General features: G+C 45.0%; 1 protein-coding gene across 1 annotated transcript in view; it reads left to right on the top strand.

Moving 5' to 3' along the window:
* Nucleotides 1-17,915, top strand: part of Prp8 (pre-mRNA processing factor 8) — a 218,037-nt gene that overhangs the window by 57,436 nt on the left and 142,686 nt on the right. The window contains exons 7-8 of the mRNA XM_037433717.2: nt 662-787; nt 17,674-17,779. Coding sequence (XP_037289614.1) covers nt 662-787; nt 17,674-17,779 — 232 coding nt within the window. The remainder of the gene's footprint in view (nt 1-661; nt 788-17,673; nt 17,780-17,915) is intronic.

Here is a 17,915-nt window from a genome sequence, read left to right as displayed (position 1 = left end):
AACCGCTATCACGAAGGATGCAAAAATAGATATCCAGGATAGAGTGGAAAAGATTGTTAGCTTATGCTAGTTGGTGATTTAGCATTGTTGCATTTACACAGCACAAATTCTAAGAGGACGTGATCCCTTACTGACATGATACCTGTATAAGTGCTATTCCAATGAAATTTGAAGCAGCTCTGTTATGGAATTCTCAATTTGTGCACAGAGGATCTGGGTTCAAATCCTACGCAATACATTGATTTGGATAATTTAGTGATTCGGCGCTCTGAAAAGCATTCTTGCTTGAGATCCGCAATGGATGGAAATATTTGCATATCCCTTCATGAGAACTTAGTCTTCCGGTGTAAAAGGGCAGCAGTGACCCCTATGCACTTCTAAACGTGTAATTCCAAGGTGCCCTAAATGCAAAACTACTACTCCGAAATGCTCCTAAAACAAAATTCTGCTGATCCCAAAATTGCTCTAAATCAAATGTACTTGGTACCTTCACTGTGAGGCGCTCTGCACAAGCGTCACTGTCACACCGTGTGTCTGTGGTGCTTCATTTAAACACATATAGCACTCGGCGTTATTAACCCGCAACTTTGATTCGTATGTGTGTTTGAGCAATTTGCAACAAGAGTGCATTTTGAAATAAATGGCTTGATGGCTGTTTCAGGGATGAAGACTGGAATGAGTTCAACGACATCAACAAGATCATCATACGCCAGCCCATTCGTACTGAGTACAGGATTGCTTTTCCATACTTGTACAACAACATGCCACACTATGTACATCTTTCATGGTGAGCTAGCTTGTTATCTTGATACGCAAGCAGAGTAGACCTGCAGATGTGTTTTGTTTGTACTGGTTGCAATAATGGTTGCTGAAGCCACATGCTTCAACTGGAGGCAGCATGAAAAAAAAAAAAAAAAAATGAATGTATCGCTGAACCTCAATAAGCTCAAACATTTTATAACATAACCGCTTATAGTGCAAGACCAGCTGTAGAGCGGTTTTTCTGACTCCTGTTCCGCCCTCCCATAAAACATCATGTGCAGTTTAAACCCGCAATAACGAAATCGGCAGGGAAAGCAAAAAAGCTGGCTGTTCTGGTAGTTTTGTTGGCACGAGTATTCCCTGTCTTATACTCTTCGGCACGAGTATAAGACATGGAATTGACTAAAAACACGTGGTATTGCCGAAAGTCAGTACTGCTCCGTAGCGCCACGTAGTAAACATATTTCTCTCACGCCTTTTCCCCATAACAATATGTTTACTTTGCCAAGGTTTTCTGCTGTTCACAATACCATGCAAACACTGCTTTGTCCATGTCCGGGAACGCTGCAGCTATCACGGTTTTGTTCTTGCTTGCTCTCGCGCTATTTTCAAGCGCACCAAAAATGTAGGCCTTGTTCTTAATCATCGTGGACAGCGAGCGAGCTGCACTCAATGCTGAACTTGTCGGTAATGCCCATTTTCCCCTGAACTTTTCCACCTCAGTGATAATCGCAGCCTTATCTTCTAACGTGATGAACTTCCGCTTTTTCGTTGGAGGTGGCATCCTTGCGGGCAGACAAATCGGACTCTATGATTGCTACATTTAGTTCACGTTGCTTCGAGCGCACACAGAGACTGCTACTGCTCCACACACGCCACCATGTATGGCAGCAACGGCTTCGCAAAGCCGACAAAGCCCGCGAGCAGCAGCGAACGGAACTTTATGTGGATGTGGATTTCGCTACGCAGTTACATGTCAGCATAACAAGCCGATGTTTCCGCCCCAGCCCATCAAAATATTACCATTTGCCCAGTGGCACGTGTTACCCACAACCATACGTCGGCGAACACACTCATGAGATACTCAATCGGACTCGCTAAGACTCAGATTGAGCCATTAGTCTGAGTATGAGTGAGTCCAAACCGCAATATGTATTTCTTGAGTGGGTCTGAGTGAGTTGCACTTTCTTTTGCCGACCAAAGGTCCTATCTGGTTATGTTCAGCATTACTATCAGTCTTACTTGGATTCCTGTTTATACTTATGTATGCTCACAGGTATTCCAAAGCAGTGTTGTTCATACACCATTTCAATACAGTATAGACCACTTAGAACGTAACCGCTTATAATGCAGGACCGGTTACAATGCATTTTTTTTTTGTTCCTGTTCACCCTCCCATAGAACCCCATGTACTATACGCATAGTTGTTATCATGCTTGCTACATATATCGCGTTTGGTACCGTAAATTAGAAACTAGGCTTGTGCGAATATTCGAATGCTTTGAATATTTGAACGAATAGTTGAGTATTTGAATTCGCTTCGATTCCAATTTAAATTATCGAATACCGTATTTACTCGCATAATAGGCGCACTTTTTCTTCAGAAAATCCGGCTCGAAGTTAGGGGTGCGCCAATTACGCGGGGTAAAATTTTCGAAAATTTTTTCAACTCGGTTCTCGCGCTTTAAATCTGCACACTTGTCAAGTAAAAGGCGACTTTATCGTTTACCAATTAATTCAGCATAAAACAAACATACCTACGTACCTTTTAATGAACAAGCGAGAGCCGTCAACTGCACACACACACGTAAAATTTATTTACACAAAAGTCGTAGCTGTTCCTTCTTTTCCCTATTCGGAGTCCGAGTCGGAGATCACACATTCATCCTCGCCGAGCGGGGATTCGTTTTCGGTGTCCGAATCATCCGCACCCCACAACATGTCATCCTCACTCGCATCCAGTGCGTTCGAGATACCCGTCTTCTTGAAGCTTTTCCTGACGACTTCGTCGGAGATCGCCTGCCACGCTTCCACGATCCAAGCGCACAGAATTTCCACAGGCGGCCTCTTAATCTTACCACCTGTAGTCAGCTGATGTTGTCCTCCAGCCATCCAGGTGGTGTACAGCCTTCGAACATTGTCCTTGAAAGGTTTATTCAAGGACACGTCCAAAGGCTGCAGTATCGATGTGAGGCCGCCCGGAATCACTGCCAGATCTGTGCGCAGCTCCTTTAGCTCATCTCGTACGCGGTCTACTAGGTGTCCACGAAAACTGTCCAGGACAAGCATGGACGGCAACAACAGACCACCCGGCCGCCGACCCCAGACTGTTTTCACCCAATCCACCATGAGTTCCGCGCTCATCCAGCCTTTTTCTTGTACTCTGACGTAGATGCCTTGACGGAATTTTGCCTTTGGGAGCGTCTTACGTTTAAAAATAACGTAAGGCGGTAGCTTACGCCCATCCGCTGTCACCGCCAGCATTACGGTGCATCGTTGTTTATCAGTGCCAGACGTTCTGACGATGACGCTCCGTGCACCTTTCTCCTCCACTGTCGTGTTCCACGGCATATTAAAGCAAAAGGGGGTCTGATCAGCGTTGCCGATCTGGGACAAAATGAAGTCTTTCTGCTGTCGGAGCTTTATAACAAAACTGTGGAAGTCCACCACTTTGTTCTCATATGCTGCGGGCAAGCGCTGGCACAAGGTGGTCCGCCTTCGCAGTGCGAGGCCATGGCGCCGCATGAAACGAGTTGTCCATCCGGAGCTGGCTTTGAACTCTTTTGCTTCGATGCCCTGCGCTCGGACTATTCTGCGCACCTCAGTCTGCACAATATCCAACGACACAGCACAGCCGTCTTGTCGTAGCTCCCGTATATGCCGGACCAGTTGCTCTTCGACGTTCGGATACCTGCCGGTCTTGGCACCGCGGAAAGCCCGTCGTGTCTTCTTCGTCGCCTTAAGTTTTTCTTCTTGGTCCCTCCAGTACCGAATACTGGTTTCTCCAACGCCGAAATGTCTGCTTGCAGCCCGGTTGCCGTGCTCCAGCGCGTACTGCACTGCCTTCAGTTTAAACCCAGCCGTGTAGCTCGCGTACTTCCCCATGGTGGAACCAAAGTTCAATACACGACCACAACATACGCACACCGCTTGCAAAATGGCGTTTCTTTCTTTTTCTCTGATGGTGGTGATGGCGATCGAGCCCCCGTTGTTGTACACGTGACCTCCAAAAAGCGCGGCGATTTGGGGGGTATCAGTAATTGATGGAACAGCAGTTTTTTTTTTTCGCTCATGGACGCTTTTTTTTTTTTTTCAAGTTTTATTTCGACAAACACGTTGGTTAGGTCGTTGCACCTCGAATTTTTTTTATTTGCTCGTCGATTTGCCTTCTTTTTTTCTTCAGGGTACGGGGACCGCGTTCCAACTGTACCGCTGGGGGGTAGAATCGTTTCTGATCACGGCCAAGTTCGGGGTGCGCCTATTATGCGCGGAATTAAAAAAAAAAAAATCGAATTTTCCCCGACCAAACTAGGGGTGCGCCTATTATGCGAGTGCGCCGATTATGCGAGTAAATACGGTATTTTCGAAGTATTTGCAATGAACAAATAAATGTATATTAATCCGCATGTCATCGCCTGTAAAGGTGGTTTCACTGCAATGTAAAAGTGCTAAGCCATGAAAGCACATACTCAGGGGAAATTCGCTTTGCCGCGAAGCCCCTCTCTAAATTTAAAGAGGCTCTGCAACACTTGTTGAACATGGTCAGAAAACGCTGCCGATTGGTTGTCAAGGCTACCGAGAATACGCGAGGCAACTATTATAGTGCAGCACGTGGCCTGTAATTCACAATAAATTTTCAAAGCAAAAAATATTTTTCTTTCCTCTACAAATGACACTACAACCTCGAAAATCACTTGTCGGCCATTGGCTAATTTGAGCACGACGCGCTCGTCGTTATCGTGGCCACCGTCGGAGGCCGCCGCTTGTCCACGAGTGCGTGTGCGATAACACTGAAAAGCCACGTATTCGAAGAAAAGAAAAAAAGGACGTGCTCAAGGTCACAAGGTGCGTGTGTCGTATTTTCTTTCGCCGTGACATTCCTCTCTGCTTAATTTTCAGCTATTTCGTGTTGATGAGAAGAGCAAGTGCAGTTGCAGGGTGCGACAAATTTTTGGAACGCCGCTCGTGTTGGACTAATTCTAGAAACTTTGTGGTGGTAAATTTGTGAGGCAATAAGCATGTTTATTGGCTCCATGGCTACTTGAAAAACTTTTGCAGGGCCCCTTTAAAAGAACATGTTACCGTATTTACTCGATTCTACCGCGCCCTCGATTGTAACGCGCACCTGATTTCTACGACAAAAAAAAAAAAAGTAAAACATCGATTGCAACGCGCATCCATTTTTCTCGCTGGCCCGCACGGTCACACCACTCGAAAAAACGGCTCCTTTCGGGAGCGTCTTCCTTTTAAATATGAGGTACGGAAAAAGCTTGTGCCCATCTGACGTGTAACAGAGCGTTGCCGTTACTTTAGTTTTACCGTGGACCGATGTCAGCACGCGAACTTGGTTCGCCCCCTTCTTCTCGACAGTTGTGGTGCCAGCCATGTCGAAGTAAAGAGGCGTCTAATCGGCATTCCCGATTTGCCCAAGCAGGTAGCCGTTGTTGCGCCGCAAGTTTAGGACGAACCTCTGAAAACTGTGAAGCTTTTCATTGTACTCCTCCGCAAAACATTTAGCATATGCCCGTTCCCCTTCGGACGGAAAAGCCTTTCCTCTTCATAAAGTTAGTTAGCCAGCACCTGCTCGCTTTAAACTGGCTCGGCATTAGACTTTTTCTAAGGCTAATTGCATAGCCCACACTTGGAGCAGTTCTGTCGTCACGGGCCGCTGTGCCGCTCGCTGCTCAAGCACATACTCGCCGAGCAGCTCTTTAATTTGCGGAAACCGACCCTGCTGTGGTCCACTGAAGCCTTTGCGTGAAGCTTTGCTGTCGACAATCTTCTGCTTTTGTTTCCGCCAGTCCCGCACGCACGTTTCGGGAACTCCGCGTGACCGCGATGCGGCCCGATTTCCGTCCGTTTCTGCACACGCTATGACTTCCCTTTTAAAAGTGGCATTGTGGTGCACTCGAGTTTTTGGAGTCGGCCCTTCCATGCTGTCGATGCTAATGCACTACAAGATGACGAACTCCTCAACACACGTACGAAGTGCCGCACATGGGAAACACATGGGCAGAAATGGCCGACGCGCCATGCCGACGCACGTAGGGGGCGGCCATTTTAGAAATGCCGATGGCAATAGAATGATTGTATTCATTTTTTTTTTTCGTACTCGATTCTAACGCGCATGCGATTTATGAACTCGCTTAACCGGAAAAAAGGTGCACGTTAGATTCGAGTAATTATGGTACCCTCAAATCAATTTTTCATTTTATTAAGCTTGTTATGACGGCTTATATAGTCCAAGTATAATAAATTTTAAAACGTTAGTATCTTACAGGTTATCACTTGCATCCTACCGAAACTACTACTGAAGGTTGTTTCGACTTCCTTTGAAAAAAAAAAAAAGGCATTTGCATAGAGCCTCTGTTTCAATTAAAAGGAAATGTTGTTCAGGTTAGTTAGGTCCTGATAAATATTCCTTTTCTTCATTATATGTCATACATACCATTTGAATTCGATTCAAAATTATTTGATCAAAATCATAATCCACTCAGAATTTGCTTCGAACCTAAAATTCACTATTCGCACAAGCCTATTAAAAACCTTTTACCGCTTTATGTTGGGAGCTTTCGCCTTTGCGACCAGTATGCAGTATAGTTTGGGAGGTTTTCGTCGTCGTTGATCTCCTGGTTGCGAATGCGAACTTCGTATGAGGCAAGTTGTTCTTGGTTCATTGCTTGAGTGGGTTCTTTTCGACGGCGGACCTTCATGTATTAAACAAACCTTCATGTATTGAACAAACTTCCCGCGACAACATACTAAACGGCAGGTTAGGCCTAATCAGAGTTGATTGAGCGTTCGGTCGTGTGCTAAGTTGCAGTTTTGTACGGAATCAACAAAGCTCTCTGCGATGGCTGCACTTGATAGAAAAGTTTGAATATCGTTAAAGAGGGTGGCACAAGAAGATACCTGTAGGCGGGACGACAGAACTTCAAGACAAAAATGCGTTGCCGCAGCCACCAACGTTTTGCGGGAAATGTAAATTTCTTATCCTGAAAACGTGGCTATGGCTTGTTAGGAACTAAAGCTGGAAGCATATGGCACGTTTCTGTAGTGCGAACAAGCTTGACTGCGAATGCCGGTGTTGCCAGCGACCACGTCGATTGCCTTAGCAGTGGCACATCAAACTTCTTTTTTTTGTTTGCTTCAAAGTTGTGTCATCCCAGCCACGGCACTGGCGATAGATATCTGGTACCATCGCCGGGCCAACAGGTGTGGAGCCAAAGCAGCAACTAACGCCCCGGTCAAAGAATAAAAATGGTGGGAAGTGGGGGGTGGTGTAGCGGTTAGAAAATTTCTTGGCTTTAGTTGTAACCCATGCAAAGAAATAATGCCAGGCCTGCGCGGAAGGCGCAGCACAGTCACAGCGAAAGCTAGAAGAGCGGCCTTTGAGAGCCTTTTCGAAACACTCATTGGGTAATTACTGGAAGCACACTTGCTTGATACGCACTAGGTCATTATTGATAAATTTATTTGGGTAGTAAGCCAGCATTAGCTATGCTATTTTTCGTCATTCTTCTAAGAATAGTGGTATCTGCTAAACACTTGCAAGTAATTTTGTGTCAATGGTTCATGCTGTGGCTGACGACGATGAGGAATTATTGCTGAAGTGGGTATGCGCCACAGTTAATAGGGCAACAAGAACAAGCTTTTGTTATGGGTTGGAGCATTGCACAGTGCACTCGTTACGCTATTCGCATTGTGTGTTGACTGGTTGTTTTTTGGCTGTTGTAAAATGCTTTATAAGTAGTATTAACACAATTGCTTTCCTGACATCAAGCCTGCCTAAGGCAAGTTTGACAAGTCACAAGCACCTGTGTAGCTCAGTGGTAGAATACTGGGCTGGCACGCAGTGGACCCGGGTTCGAGCCCCACTGTGTCATTGGTGCTAGGTCAAGCCTGCCTAAGGCAAGTTTGGCTACAAGTTACAAGCACCGGCGTAACTCAGTGGTGGAATAGTGGGCTGGCACCCAGCGGACCTGGTTCGAGCCCCACTGTGTCATTGGTGGTAGGTTATTTTTTCTAATTTCGCGCGATGTGGCTACGGACACCGGCGGCGGCAGTGGCGGCATGACAAGTGCGCGTGACCTAAGTTGTAATCTCATGACAGCTTTCTTTGTAATACTACTTAAGCCACCTTCGCCGCAGTATGCCGGTGCCCAGTGGAAAAAGCGTATTTGAGATTTGGAAGGGGCTGTTAGCGCTATTCATGGGATACTGCGCAATTTGCTAGGTTACTCATGCGTTTGTATGCCGCATCATTCTGAGTACCAATATAATACCTGGCGTCTGAATAAGCTCTTGGCAATCATGTGGAGCAGTGAATGCCAGTAGCTGTTAGTGAATGAAATTTCTGCTTCTCAAAAAAAAAAAAAAAAAAAAAAACTAAATTGTGCGCCAGGTTTTTTTTCGCCACCCCTACTCCTTGGTTTTACGGGTCTCCCGAATTACAAGGCCACTAGCTTGGCAGAGCGGAGTATGTCAAATGATCTGAAAGGTGCAGCAAATGCTAATATGGACTTCACTGTTTGCTCAGTGGGGTGGTTCAAAATACTACATCCATTAAAATAGCAGTGCTCATGTTCACACTGCACAATTTAGGTGATGTTGAATGGTTTAGACATATTTTTTTTTTCCAAAATCTAAGCTTTCTTATTTATGCTCCTCCAAATTTGGTATTTCATGATAAAAAAGTTTCTGATTTTTTTTCTTGTAACTTGTTCTAAATTTGGATTTCGTTGTTCCAAAAGTAAAGCATTTTGCTGCTTCAAAAATTGCTTCAAAATGTATTTCGGCTGTTGTACCTCTGCGTTGCCTTTCTTGTCCCTCAATGCATACATCCGATTTTGCCTATGCACAAGTTTGCCTTCGCAGCTTTTAGGCTTCTGCCGCTATTTACAGCCTGCTTGATTCTCTCCATGTTATACCTTCCAATGTCAGCTACCTTACGCCTATTGATTAACTTCAAAAGCTCCACTACCTTTACAATCGAATCCGGCTATAAGGAATTCTGATACAACGAAATTTCCACCACAATGAATCATTTTCAATTTTTCGAGAGCCGCCCATAGAAAACAAGGTGAAAAACATCTCGTCACAATGAATACTTAATCAGATATGAGTAGAGAAAGAAACTTACCTTGGATTGCCGCGAAATTCTGATACCATTTCGGCCAGTTCATGGCGGCTAGTGACATCCAGAGCGCATAGCCGTATCGAAAGAACCATGTTTTCATCAGATAGACGCTTTGTGCCACCACACGCACATCTCGCTAAATTTATTCCCATTGATTTGCTCGGCGACAGCTCGTCCATTCATCATGATGCTGCCGGTGGACTTGATGTACGTGGGGGCCGTGGCAGAATAGCGATCTTTAAGAACGTTACCATACGTTTTTAACGTCACGCTCAAAACAAAACTGCCGCGCATCGTCTCTAGCCCTGTGATCATGAATGACAACCACGTGTTGTGAAGTTGCACAAGGGAACAGCGCGCACCTAGTCCCAGCGTAACTGCATTCTGCGGCAACCGCTGCGAACACATATGTGGTCATGTCAAACGCGATCATGAGCGATCATAAAAGCACGCGCAATGGGCACTGACTTAACCCAATATTTCTTGCCGTAAGGATGTGAACGAAGATAGCACTGATGCAGTTCTCAAGTCACGCTCACGGCCAACGCAGTGCGCACACATTGAAAACGGAACTAGTATTTGCCGCAATCGCTGCTCACAAAACCGCGGTCGCTATTGCCTTGTTCATCGATAGAATACGATCCGAAGGTGCACAGCTAACACAGCTAATAGATTAAAGGTAATAAAGCCATAAAACAACATGAAGCATAATGACTTTTCTGTTGTTCACTTATGGCCACGGTAGTGCGGAGCTTCGTCACTTTCAGTTGCAGTTATCAGTTGGCCATCTAGCAAAGCTTTGGCACGCTCATTCTCGGCGTTGTACACTCGGCACGCCCAAAGGTTCGTCTGAATGTTGTATTTTCTTCTGTTCAACCCTCCCCTGCATACAACCGACACCCTTGACCGTAAACCGTTGGAGGAACAAAGAGGTACCTGCGTATTGACGCTGTCAGGGCACGAGGCACGTGCCGGGCCCATGTGGGAGACCCCCGATGGTGCACTGGCGCACCACGTTCATGTACGAGATTGGTCGGAGAAAGGCTCATGGCACGGGACCTGAGCCGTAATTGGAAGCCTCGGAGAATGAGCTGTCACTGTGCTGTGGGACTCTGAGCTGCGAAGATATGGGAAACCAGCGTCGCTACAGCGACGGGAGCTGCATAGCCGCCCGGTTCTGAGGGATGTTAGCATGAGAAGCCCGGGAAGTGGCCGTCGACCTCGAAGGTGCTCCCGAGTGAGGCTGCCTAGTCTTGCCGCATCCTTGCGCAGCAGTTCCTGGTTTACTTGCAGCTGTCCCACTTCACGCTAGGACGGTAGCAACCCACCCCAGTCATTAGAGAGTGTCATCAATTAGGCCATTGACGAGTTAGGTTTGACGAAGCAGGCTAAAAATGATGAATATTACCGGGACACCAGTAATGAAGACAAATGGCACATTTGGGGGAAACTACCGACGATGGTCGTAGGAGCTTGAGGAGGACGTACACGTCAAACTCTATGAAACGTCGACTTGGCAAGTGCACGGAGTTGATGTGACAACGGGATGAACTGTCAGAACGTTTCGTTACCGAAATGCCATTTTGGCTAGAGAGAGTTTAGGGCCAAGAATTGAGCTTGACTAGGATTGAAGTTCCGGTATCGCTGTACAGCCTGTTATTTTGTTTGTTTCTTTTTTGCGTTTGAAGGGTTTGTTCAGATTTTTGCCATTTTGTGTAGTATTAAAATGTGTTTGCCCTGTTACCACCGGCTTGCGTCTCTCTCTCAATCTAACCTTTTTCAAGCACTCCCGAGGTAAAATCGTGATAGTCGCAAGGCCGCCTTTTTTGTATTGCCATGAAGCCATGTCATGAAGCCAACTTGTGCGCCAAAGTGCTCGTATGACCCGCACCCCGACTTCAGCTTCAAATTTTCTGTATATTTTGATCGCAATATATGGGAGAAATTACGTTCACTCAGTGTTCGCCAGGTTGTCTGAGTTGATGAGAGTCCAATGCATGCACTTGCTGGGACCAAAGGACGAGTCATAATCATCAGATCTTACCAAATTTTGTGGTCTATAGATGAAATCTCACTACAGCAAAATTTCTTGACAACGAATTTTTTCACGCGTATTGTCGATTTCGTTGTAGCCGGATTTGACTGTATTTTTTTGGTTGTCGGTTAAAGTAAAGGTAAATATGTCATTTTCTGTGTCACAACTTCCGTAGACGTTACCGATGTCATGTTCCTGAAACTGTCACACAGTTCGTACGATGCCTTTTGAAGCTCTAAAATAAGGGAGTGAAGTGTGCTCGGAATTGAAGCGCTTAAAATAAAATGCCTTATTTTCACTTTAGTGCATGTTATCCCCCATGAAGTATGCCTGCCAGTGCGAGTCGAATGGCAGGGATTACTTCACCTGGGAAAAAATAATATTGCTTGTCGCATATTGGCTTGCAGATCGAGAAGGCATTTGCAAGGTGCTCAAGACACGCACATGGGATTCAATTGATACATGAATAGGGACTTGAAATTTCAATCTATCATCCTCTAGCAGTAGGATCAAAATCTCTCAATGTGATATAGCGGTGCTCATGACATCCATCAATCTTGTGTCAACAGAAACGTGATTGAAGCAAACAGGAAGCAGACTATTGTTGCTATAGGTAGTGATCTTGATCTGTGAATTCAGCAAAACTGCTCCCAGCATCTTCTGTTTGAGTTCACTACTAGTCAAGAAAAATGCCCACTGCTACAGCCACATTGCCACCCACAACTCTGTTCAAATTGTCAAGAACTGAGCAGTGCTGAGAGGACACTGGCAGATGCACACCTGACCCGGTTATCTTGCTGTGAATCTTTTTTGTGTCAGGACTTAGATGCTGATGCAAAGTGATCTGGCAAAAGGATCAAAATGTGGGCCAGTTGGTAATTCATTTTCTTCGTTCAGCGAACTGGGAGCGCAGAGCGCTCGTGTTGTGTGGTTCCTCGCTTCGTCCTTTGTGTTTTTCTCTGCGCTCCCAGTTCGCTGAACGAAGAAAGTGATCTGGTTTGACTTCTGTATGCGTTTTCATTTTTTGGGTACAGGAGACCTTCATTACAAGAAATATGTTTCCGGGTTCCTTGAGTGCCTCTTGTGACTACGTTTTAATATAGTTAGGAGAAACATTAGTCTTCAAATTTTCTTCTATTCTTTATCGATTGAGCTGAACCTTGCCGAGTTTGTTTGTGTGCAGATTTTAAATATGCAATTTCGTATGTGTTGTCACGGCGATCATGAATAGGCAAGAGACGGGAGCGAGTATATCTACAAAACAGCATACTCTCATTAAGACAAAATTGAAGGGACCAAAGTCATTTGTTTGTATGATCAAGAGTCCAGGTTATCAGAAGTGCCCCCTTAAAAAGATATGCTAACATGCCCTGAATATACTCCTCTTGTATATATTGCTAAGACATTTTAACAATAAATCCTTAGCACAGCCTCATGTTGACAATTCGGAAATAAAAAAACGGAGGAATAAGCATAATTTTCTGCGAAAAATGAAAAATTTTGTCTCGAGGCAGTTTATTACTTTTTTCCGCAGGCCTACATTGCTGGCCCTGATATCACTTCTGCATGAGTCTCGATCACATGCGAAAAAGCCAATATACATTTATATGCTTAAGAAAGTATGAGCTTTATTTTTGAGGTCTAAATACAGTATAGACTGCTTTAACGTAAATTGCAAATATCTGCCCTGTAAGCGGTGTGCCGCATTATAACCAAAACAGCCTTTTTAAAAGAAGGGCCGCATTTGCACAAAACATGTTGAGCATGCAGTCTCGCCTGTCCGAAAATCGAAGCATGCATTACAGAGTGCTTACAACCATTTAACGTCGAAAGACATGCATTGCCAACGAAATGAATGCCAAAAAAAGGGGGGAGGGGAATATCTAGCAAATGGAAGCAACATGGTGGAAATTCGCCGACAGTTTCTCAAACCGCCTCGATCATGCGTGTTGTGGGGGGTGCTGACACCCCTGTAGAGTTGTTGGCGCCGCGTGGCGTACGTGTCTCGCACATAAGCTGCATTTAAGGGGTCACAACTTCTGAGCGGCAGGTGGCGTTGCGTCCGCGAGCGTTTATCACCACTACCACCATCATCATTATGGTTGTTAAAAGGCTAGCGCTGGCGGTGATGCCTGGCGGAAAGCCTGGGTGGTGGCCCATGAGAAAGAAGCGGGCCTCTTTTGTGTGTGGCGCTCGGAGCAAGCGGTTGTCTCTCGCGGTGGGTCTGTGAGGAATGTGTTCTTGTGTTTATCATGTTGTCGAGTGTTGTGTAATGTTGTTTAGTGTGTTGATCACAATTGATATTAAAATAATTTGGCTGGTGATATTGTCATTCTAAAAGTAGTTAAATGTGTGTGGTTTGGTTTTGTCCGACCGCGTCTGCCGTGTCCGTTCACTCCAAGAGCGTGACGCTCTCCAAATCGAGACCCCACAGGGTTACACAGAAACTATGTCAAATCACGTTTGGTGTTTCAGGTGCTGAAATGTGTCAGTCATTTGATTTTACAGGCGTGCACCCGATTTCACTAAAGCCCCTAAAACTCCGCAAAGTAGCGACACTCTCCTTCTTCGGTCTTGTTTCTACTCGGTCTCCTCTCCTTCGCACTCTCTTTTAAACGTGGCACCACCTATTTTACTTCTGCACAGCAGACGCCCTTTTGGAGAAAGAGCACTTGCTCGGCAGGCAGCGCACTGAGAGCATTCGCACCAGCCGTCTAACTCATCCTAAAATTATTTTAACGAATATAACGTTGGCCTGTGACAGCTCTGTTTAGTGTCATGCGCAAAGAGTACGTGTGATCAAGCTTTGATATAGTCACTCGTAGTCACAGTGACCAGATGTTAACTTTGTGTGCACCACCTCATAGTATGTATGTTCCTGAATGGAAAAAAATTTATTATTAGTGAGACCACCCGTTTTTCCTGGCCCATCGTTTAGCGCGTCTCTGAAGAAGTTTTACACTGCACATAACATCACTCACGCGTTCATGCGTGGTTGTGGCTTGCTTTTTTATTAGCTGGCACCAGAGCACCCGAAGGGACAGTGCGACTGTCTTTCCTTACTCAACGCATGGGTGGTGCAAGCTTCGCGGTATATAAGGTACACAATATGTGCAGAGAGCATGCACAGTGACTGTCATGCAGTGGAAGCAGCAGCTCTCGTTGACACTGTCCACACGGGACGGTGGTGCCGCCGCCGGCCTATTTTAGCGTTTGGTGAGTCATCTAAGCCTTTCGTAATGCGTCAGAAGGCACACATCATTTATAGTTGATATATTTGAACAGCTGTAGTTGTTTCGTGAAGTGGTTAGATGCACTAGTTGAATTTCGGAAGTGCGCCTTGTGCTGCTATCTCACATACCAACTGTATTGCTTAAAGAACGAGATAGTGTATGAATGAACTAGCCTGCCACTATACGAGATTATTTTGCGAGAGCTCCACTCGTGCATATAAACCTTCACACAAAATAGCAAATAAACTATCACATGAAATGACAAGTATGTTTGAGGTTCCTAAAAGACCCATGCAAGCAATGACTTGAATTCATGCTTTTTTGCATATAGCTGCCCTCACATCGCAAATCTTCTGGCTGATCAGTTAACAAAAAAGAGCCACCGAGATCAATTTGCTCTGAAATATACGAGTATGCAACAAAAGCTAATGGAGAGTATATCTTAATGTTAGTTGCTGCACTCAAGTTTTGTTTATTCAAAACAGCAGCGCGAAATCTCTGAAGTTTCGCAATGACGATTTCGAACGTCTTTCCACGTACATGCCCAGCGCACAAACCAGTACTGCGAACTCAAACCAGTCGGCGCATAACGACAAGCACAACACGTAAGCATGTATTGTTGGCAAAGAAAAAAAATCCCACAGAACCGTTAATGAAACCTGAGTGAGAGATTGCGACGTCCTGCACAATTGACTGCGGCTTGTCTACGGCGTTAGGGCAGGCATTGAATTGAGCAAATGTTGAATCATTATCATAGCGAGAGACGCGTAACTTACTTCGCAAAGTGAACTAAAAAATGTCGGCCTGAAGTTATCACTTCCGATTCTACGCAACCACGTCTTTTGTCGCAACTCATTGTGCTTAGCGGGCGGTATCATAAAGAGCTTTAGAGGTATCATAAAGAGTGGTATCATAAAGAGCAATGACGAAAAGTTGCCAAGCTTATGTATGACAGCACACTGGTAGCAACTGATAGGTAGCAAACCTGGTAAATATAGCAAGCTCGATAACGACGATGTTTTTCTTGACAGGAAACTGTTAAGCGCAGTCGATAAGGACAGGATTGCAGGTGCCATACTGAGCCGCGCGCTGCCGGTGCCACGCTTGCGACGCTGTAATCTGCACCGGTGCGAAGGCTTATCCGTCGCCGATGCAACTGCACTCTTACTAAGCGAGCCTGCTCAGCAAACCACGGTCTTTTTTCTTCCCTTTTTCTTCCCTCTGCCGTTTGTTCACTCCCTGTTCCCTCCTCCTTCGTAACGACCTTGTCTCTCGCTTTCCAACGGCCCACTCTGCACGCCTTTTTTCAGATGCACACTCGTTACTGCCTTGTCACAATGATTTTCCAGCAACAGCATTATAACCGGTCTTTTGTCTTGAGGGACTGCACAATAAGCAGTATGCATATACATGGGGTTCTACTATGGGAAGGTAAACGGGAGTAAAAAAAGATCGCATTGTAACCAGTTCTGCATTATAAGCGGTTACATTATAAGTGGTCTACACTGTATTTTCCTTTTTATGGCCCGTAGTAACATTTCCTGATCGATGAGCAGCAACATGTTTGTTTGCACTACTCACAGTTACAAATCTTGGGCAAATGAAAAAGACTCAACTCAGCTGCATTTTGTATACAAAATAAAGTTTCTCTGTCGTGCCATTAGATAATGAAAATGGCGGGTTACAATTTGCACTTCACTGGGAATAGATACGACACTCACAGGCTCTATGTGGAACAGCACAAACTGCCTCCAACTTGCGCTCGGGAGCCATTCTAGGCGGCGATAACAATGCATGTGATCCCTCTGACAAGAGTACTGGTGCACCAATGAGGTTTTGGTTTCGTATGTGATTGTGGGGCACCGACAACTTCAGTTCACGTTATTGCTTTTGGTTGTCTCCCCCCCCCCCCCTTCCTCGTTTACCCTCTGTTTACAGCCAATGAGGGGGCCCTAACTTATGTGTTCTGTAGCTCTGCTCATCTTTGAGCTCGATTGGGAGAACCAAAGAACAGGGGAGGACGGGAAGAATACAAAAAGACTCAGTCTTGGATCCCCCCAGCCATTGCGTCCCCAACACTTTGTGTTGCTTTCTTTGCTGACAAAAGTACGTTCTTTCCCTACCCACCCACAGGGGGGTGGGGGGGGGGGGGTGAAGAAGATGATACTGTCTCTATGGACTGCTATGGTGGCTAGTGCTGCCTTTCTTTTCTGCTTATCTCGCTCCCTCCGTGTCTCGATTCGCTTCGCATTTTTGTGCAGGGAAAGGCATTTTTTTTTTCTCTATTGCTTTCTCCCGTTCACCTGAATACCTCTCCAAGACTACAGTGTTTGTTTTGCACATTTGCCAGCATTGTCTGCAACTATAACAGTTCATCTAAACAGAAGAGACCTGTTCCACGGTTCGTCTTAACCGGATTTTTTTTTTTCATTGAGGCTATGGGAAACCAAACAAGGGTTCCCGTGTTGTTTGGCTTAAGCAAGATTTCATCTTAGTTTTTTGGTACTGGGAGTTCACTGTATTTACAAGTAACTGTGCCACCGAATAGCTGCCAGAATCTCGTGCGGTGCACCAGCTTGTTTTTCGTCTCTTCATATGCCACAGCAGGCTAATGCACCACGACTAATAACAATATTATGTAGTTCTTAATATAACGAATTCGTCGTGTGCTTTTTGGGAGCCATAGTTTGACTAAGAGGAGATAGCTACAACGTAAATGAGCACATCAATGACCTGGAATGAGTACAGCATGCAAGAAAACAAAAATGGATGTTTTAGATCCATTTGTACAAAAGTTATGGCATGTTGAACATTTGGCAGTGAGTTCAAGTCACGCTGGTATTGTGGTCCCGAATATTGAACATATCACAACTCTTGTTTAAATATGCTTAGAACATCTGTTTTTTTTTTCTTGCACTCTGTACTCGTTTCAGCTCATTCTGATATGCATATTTACTTTGTAACTCTCACTGTTTAGGCAAAATAAAGCTCCCAAAATGACACCTGGAATTTAAAAACTACATATCATAGTAGGGAAAAAGTTGCATGTTCATATCGGCATGCAAATCTATATAAACTGTGTGAGTTTCATTAAAATCGATAAAGAACTTCTCAGAAAGTTCTCAGGCATAATGTCCCACCTTGAATCAAGTACGCTGTCAATAATACAGGTTATATTATATCATGATTTGGCGGGATGCATTATGGCATTAATAATAATGGCAAGGTATTGCAATACTATTGTATCGAACGTGCTAAATTGTTATGTGTGGTTATGATTGCAGGTATCACACTCCTAATGTAGTGTACATCAAGACTGAAGATCCTGACCTGCCAGCATTCTACTTTGACCCATTGATAAACCCTATTGCACATCGTCAAGGCACCAAGGTGACTGGAATTTTAATATCTAGGAGCGATGGTCAAAAAGAATATGAATAATCTTGTTCGGTTGCGATGTCTGCCACCAGCAAAGTATGCCAAAATACATACTTGCCTAGTCTCTCCAATTTTCTGGGAGACTCTC

This window comes from Rhipicephalus microplus, chromosome 3 (assembly GCF_043290135.1).
Source record: "Rhipicephalus microplus isolate Deutch F79 chromosome 3, USDA_Rmic, whole genome shotgun sequence".
Lineage (NCBI taxonomy): Eukaryota > Metazoa > Arthropoda > Arachnida > Ixodida > Ixodidae > Rhipicephalus > Rhipicephalus microplus.
Note: the sequence above shows the minus strand (reverse complement) of the source record. Positions and strands in the feature narration are given on the sequence as shown.